The following is a 5,463-nucleotide window of genomic DNA, read 5'->3' on the forward strand; positions in this document are numbered from 1 at the left end:
TAATAAATTTTATTTAACACATATCTAGTGCCTACAACGCGCAAGGCACCATTCTAAGTGCATCATATGCATTAACCCTCAATTCTCACGGTCACCCTGAGCTAGGTACTATTATTATCCCATTCTACAGAAGGGGAAACTGAATCTTGGAGAGGTTAAGTCATTGGCCAAGGCACACAGCAGGTCACATGGGTGCCTCTGTCCGAGCGTGACCTGTGTGACATCTGGACTCTATAGGCTTTGTCTAGACGCCAGGGTGCTGGCCTGATGGGTGTGTGCCGGGAACCCAACTGGTGCTGGCCTGATGGGTGTGTGTCGGGAAGCCAACTGGTGGTGGCGGAACCTCTGGCCCAGCAGGAGGAACCAACAGCTCCTCCTGCTAAGCCAACGTCCACCCCAGGGGGCGGAAAGTCACCCTGTGCTCTCCCTCCACTGCCTACGGAGGCAGCTCGGACAGTGTGGGGGGTCACAGGAGAACTAAGGGGGCAGGGGACATTCCTGGGCAGCAGGATCAGGTGGCAAAAGGAGGCATCAGGAGGGGACAGTGATTAGACAGGGGGAGGAGTTACAGACGGAGAGGGGACAGGAGGGATCACAGGCGCAGGGTGAAAGGAGATGACTGGTGGCTGAAGGGGGACGGGGGCAGATGGACACATAAGGTGAAGGGTCAAGGCCAGAGCACCAGCAAGGGCCACCGGGAGCACCGGAGGATGAGCATGGAGGGAAAGGAAGGAGGGGGGCTCTGGGGTCCCAGCCCAGCCAAGGTGCCCTCTGGTTCCACCTAGCATGCCAGACCCACGTGCCTCCAGGAACCCCGAGCCCCCCGCCAGAGCTTAAGAAGAGTCACTGGAGACACGTACAGAGCAGGGTCAAGCAGCTGATGGAGCCGCTGGTGACCAAGACCAGAGAGAGGTGGCAGTGGTTCTGGTGAGTGTGCACTGGCGCCTGGGCTGTGGGGAGGGGCTGGGGGCCTGGACCCCCGGGTCTGAGAGAAGGGGACAGCGAGAGTCGAGAGCAGGGACTCCTGGATCATAGGGAGGAAGGGGTGAATAGGGCAGAGAACCCCTGCGGGTAGCTGAGGTCTCCACTGTGATGTTTCCTCTCCTGCAGGGAACCCAGGGCCTTCCAGGGCTTTCTGCAGACCTACTATGCTGACCACCTGAGGGACCTGGGTCCTCGCACCAAGGCCTGGCTCCTCAGCTGCAAAGACAACCTCCTGAACAAGGCCCACGGCCTGTGCCCCAGGCTTCTCTGTGGGGACAAGGACCAGGATTAAAATGTTCATACACACCGGGAGTGGTGCTGAGCGCCTGTAGTTCCAGCTACTTGGGAGGTCAAGGCAGGGGGATTGCTTGAGCCCAGGAGTTCAAGTTCAGCCTGGACAACATAGCGAGACCCCATCTATAAAAAATGTTCATATTCATACCTTTCCCAGCATCCAAAATAAAGAAATTCTTATCTGTGTCCCTGTCTGGATTTGTCCCCAACATGGCCGGAGATAACCCCACCCCATTTATTCCCAGGAGTTAATGAGTAGAAGAGGTGACAACCGAAAAGGGAGAGACAGTGGGGGGAGGGGGGGACTTTGGAGAAAGGGGTCAGAGGATGACCATCTCATTGTGGGCTTGTGGGGGGGGGATGGGAGACTTCAAGGTGCTCCATTTCAGGAGGGTGCAGGCTGGAGGGCAGGCGGGGGTGAGTAGGTTCCCACGGTGGCCCCTCCCCCGGAGCTCTGCCCTCACTGGCCACAGGATGCCGACCTCAGATCCGTTCCCCGTGGGCACCCAGAACCCCCAACCCCTCCACAGCCCCCAACCCAGCCGGTCTCTCTCGAGGGCGAGTTTTCAGAGTGACATTTCCCTGTGGCTTGACCTCGGAGAATGTCACTGCCCTTTCCGCCCCCACCCACCCCCTCGGCGGCTCTGTTGGCCAGGACTTTGGCCCAGACCACAGACGGGGCTGGTGGCGGTGGAGGGGAGGTGGGCCTCTCCGAGCTATAAAGCCTCCCTCTGCCCGTTTGGAGCTAGTGAGGACAGGCCCGCCAGCGTCCGGTAAGAGAGGGGCCGCAGCGGGGGAGGCGGGGAGGACAGCAGGGAGGGGCAAAGATTGCTAAATCGGACATGGCCAGAGTCACCATGTCGGAAGCCTGTGTTGGAATCACGGAATTCAGCCGCTGTAGAATATTTTCCACGCTGTTCCTTCTCCCTGGGTCGTTTCTCAACCTCTTTCTGTAGCAGTTTGCTCATCTCCGAAGTGTGGGTGGTGACACTGTGCCCTGGGAACAGTAGTCACCAAGAGGGCCACCCGCATGGAGTTGGGGTGAGGACTGAACGAGCAGGTGGGAGGACTAGGCCCGGTGCAGAGCAGAGCCCGGCACGGGGGACACGCGCCTGACCTCGAGTGGTTTCTTAACCGTGTCTGCAGAGAGCCTTCCTGCACCGACCGAGTCTTAGCAAAAGGCAGCGAGCGGAGACTTTGTTGTGTTCACCGCTGGGCCCAGAAGTGCCCAAGAAAGCCTTCCTGAGTGAATGAATGAATGGATGGATGTTAGAATTAAAATGTTAGAGTCAGGAGTAGAATCACAGAACGTCGGAAAGTGAGCCCCAAAGCTGCCGCCACGTCCACGTCAACGCATTAGGAACTCGACTTGGGCAGGGAGGGGAAGAAGGAGAGGGATCCCAGCCCCTTACCACGTGGGGCGGGACCGCAGGAGCAGCAGTTGCCTCCAGTGGCCCCTCTGTGTTCCAGATCTCCTGACGCCATGGGGACCCGATTCTTCCTGGCTCTGTTTCTTGTGCTCCTGGTACTGGGATTTGGTGAGTGTGGGCTGCGGGGGAGGGGGCTCTTCAGGAGGGGCATGAGCTCCAAGCATCTTCCCAGCCTAGTCCTTTCCCAAGCCTGTCTCCGTCCCCTCCTCTCCCTCCTGCCTTGTTTCTCCCGCTGCAGCCCCAGCGGCTCCCCTGACACACTCTCCCCCTGCAGAGGTCCGGGGGGCCCTGCTGCCCCAGCAGGATGAGCCCGGCAGCCCGACCCTGCTCACGCAGATGCAGGAATCTCTCTCCAGCTACTGGGATTCAGCCAAGGAAGCCGCCCGGGGCCTGTACCAGAAGACACCCCTGAACACTATGGATGAGAAACTCAGGTAGCACCTGAGTTGGAGAAACAGGGTCCAGCCCCTGACACTAACTGCACCCAGGACTCGGGAGTCCAGGCCCAGCCCGTCCTCCCTCCGACCCAGGGGTCCAGGTTCAACCTTCTATTCTTCTCAAGGCCTCAGTATTTTGGCCCCTAGCTCCCAGCTCCCCCAGAACCCGGGATTCTGCCAGCCCAGCGCTGTCTAGCTAGAGATCCAGGAGTTTGGGTTCCAGACACCTTTTCCTGCAGGACACAGGATTCTGGGCCCTCCGGCCTCCTCCCATCTCAGCCCTGGCCCCCTCCTGCCGGGCCTGGCCCCCCTCAGACTCAGAAGTCCAGTTCCCAGTGCCTCCCCTCTTCAACCCTTGGTCCTTTCTCCCCAGGGACATGTACAGCAAAAGCACCGCCGCTGTGAGTACTTACGCAGGCATCTTCACTGACCAGCTCCTCTTTCTGCTGAAGGGAGACCAGTGACAGCCACCCAGGCCTTAGCACCCCCCGGAGCCCGAGACCTGCCCCAGCAGCGGACTTCGCTCCCCTCCCCCAGCCTGCTCCCAACTCTGAGTTCTTATCAATAAAAACGAAAAACCCCAAAACCAAGTTTATTCTCTTCCATGTGGCTGCTTGTCTGAGGCCTCAGGGGCCAAGATGGAGGGGCGGGTTCAGTCCAGCCCACCTTTAATGAGTGCCTACTGTATGTATGTGGCCCTAACCTGGAGCCCGGTCCAGGCAATAAAGAGGTGAATAATGACAATAACTGACCATTAATGACAACTAGAGATGGCCCTGTACGAAGGTCCAGCTTTCTCATCTGTAAAATGACAAATCACAGATACAGCGAATCCTCAGTGGCTTCTGGCAGTGTCCAGGCTCTGGGCTGACACTTTTTAATTTTAATTTATTTATTTATCATTTTAGACACAGGGTCTCGCTCTGCCACCCAGGCTGGAGTGCAGTGGCACGATCATAGCTCACTGCAGCCTCCAACTCCTAGGCTCACGCAATCCTCCTGCCTCAGAAGTAGCTGGGACTACAGGTGTGCACCACCATGCCTGGCTAATTAAAATTTTTTTTTTTTAGAGACAGGGTCTCACTATGTTGCCCAGGCTGGTCTTGAACTCTCGGGCTCAAGCGATCCTCCTGCCTCAACCTCCTAAGCAGCTAAGATTACAGGAAAGGGCCACCATGGCTGGCTGGGCTGACACTTTCAGCTGGGCTGACACTTTAAGTGAGCGTCCAGTGGTCCTGTGACAGAGGGGAGAATGGTGACCACAAGTCACTGCTGAGCTTCGGAAGTCAATGCCCAGGTTGGCTGGGACCCAAGAAGACAGAACTCTAAAGCCTGTGTTCTTTGACAAATCCTACACATTTGTCTCACACGCATTTATTTACTGAGACCCTATCAAGCCCTGGGGACACGGCAGGGAAAAGAAAGACAGTCCTGCCCTCATGTGGCCTCTCACAAAGCTTACTGGTCAGGTCCTGGCCCAGCTGCAAAGGGTTTTGGTGATTATAGCTTCGTAACTGTGTTTCCTTAGCTGCTGCCTCCTCACTGGTAGCAGTAATAACATTTCCTGAGCTCCTACTCACAGCAGCCAGGACCTCCACTCCATCCTGAGGCCACTAACAGGGAGACCCTTGCCCTCAGGGAGCAGGAAGTCAAATGGAGAAAATAATTTCAGCAATACAGCCAAGGAAGAGCGATGGAGGCCTCAGCTAGATGGTGTGTTGGGCTGCATCACAATGCGGTGTGGTTGGGGCTGTTGTTGCTGGAAAGTAGGGGGAGGGGAGGGAGGCACTGCCTTGGCCCCCAGGTCAGGACGGGGCAGTTAGTGGCTGGAGGAGGGTAATGGCAGAGGGGAAATGCAGGCAGAAAGCACAGGGTGTGCAAATTAGAGCAGAGGCTCCAAGGTCTGAGGGAGGACAGTGCTGGGCCCATGGACAGAGGGGGCTGGGGACCTGGACTCCTGGATCCCGAGGGAGTAGAGGGTGGTCTTGGCCCCCCAGTCCAATGGGCAGGGCTGTTGGTCTCTGGGAAGCCATGGCCTGTATTTCTCCTAATCTGCTTGGCATTAACTTCCAGCCAGTCTTTCAACACTCTTGGGGCAGTTTTCCCAGGTCCGGAGGCTGGGCAGCTGGGAGTCCAGTAGAAAACAGGGGCCCTGGGGAGGGACTGTGAGCAATGCCCCCAAGTCCCCAGGGCCTGGGAAGAACTGAAGCTGCCAAGTCCAGGGGATGATGGGGAGGGGGAGACCCTGGAGGAACAATCCCTGCTCTGTCCACTTGTTTCCCACGGACTCAAGCCAAACCAAACCACTGCCCAGGCCA

The 5,463-nt window shown here is 57.6% G+C and overlaps 2 protein-coding genes across 3 annotated transcripts in view; both read left to right on the forward strand.

Annotated features, from left to right (window-relative positions):
* APOC4 (apolipoprotein C-IV) overlaps nucleotides 1-1,346 on the forward strand; it is a 2,474-nt gene extending 1,128 nt beyond the window's left edge. Inside the window, exons 2-3 of the mRNA XM_012653390.1 lie at nucleotides 786-927; nucleotides 1,111-1,346. Of these exons, the coding sequence (XP_012508844.1) occupies nucleotides 786-927; nucleotides 1,111-1,276 (308 nt within the window). The 3' untranslated portion in view covers nucleotides 1,277-1,346. The remainder of the gene's footprint in view (nucleotides 1-785; nucleotides 928-1,110) is intronic.
* A 621-nt stretch (nucleotides 1,347-1,967) lies between these two features.
* On the forward strand, nucleotides 1,968-3,754 carry APOC2 (apolipoprotein C-II). Of its 2 annotated transcripts, none has more exons than XM_012653311.1 (4): nucleotides 1,968-2,051; nucleotides 2,749-2,816; nucleotides 2,983-3,142; nucleotides 3,519-3,754. In XM_012653311.1, the coding sequence occupies exons 2-4, from the start codon at nucleotides 2,762-2,764 to the stop codon at nucleotides 3,607-3,609; spliced, it is 306 nt and encodes a 101-aa protein (XP_012508765.1). In that variant the 5' UTR covers nucleotides 1,968-2,051; nucleotides 2,749-2,761; the 3' UTR covers nucleotides 3,610-3,754. The 2 variants fall into 2 exon arrangements, with proteins under 2 accessions (XP_012508765.1, XP_012508764.1); XM_012653310.1 differs by lacking the exon at nucleotides 1,968-2,051 and adding an exon at nucleotides 2,141-2,319.
* The last annotated feature ends 1,709 nt before the right edge of the window (nucleotides 3,755-5,463 follow it).

The sequence above is a fragment of the Propithecus coquereli genome, unplaced genomic scaffold (assembly GCF_000956105.1).
Source record: "Propithecus coquereli isolate 6110/MARCELLA unplaced genomic scaffold, Pcoq_1.0 Scaffold42, whole genome shotgun sequence".
NCBI lineage: Eukaryota > Metazoa > Chordata > Mammalia > Primates > Indriidae > Propithecus > Propithecus coquereli.

Coding starts and splice junctions, on each gene's coding strand:
- APOC2 (XM_012653310.1), top strand. Junction 2,817..2,982: donor GCTCCTGGTACTGGGATTTG/GTGAGTGTGGGC, acceptor CTCCCCCTGCAG/AGGTCCGGGGGGCCCTGCTG. Junction 3,143..3,518: donor ACTATGGATGAGAAACTCAG/GTAGCACCTGAG, acceptor CTTTCTCCCCAG/GGACATGTACAGCAAAAGCA.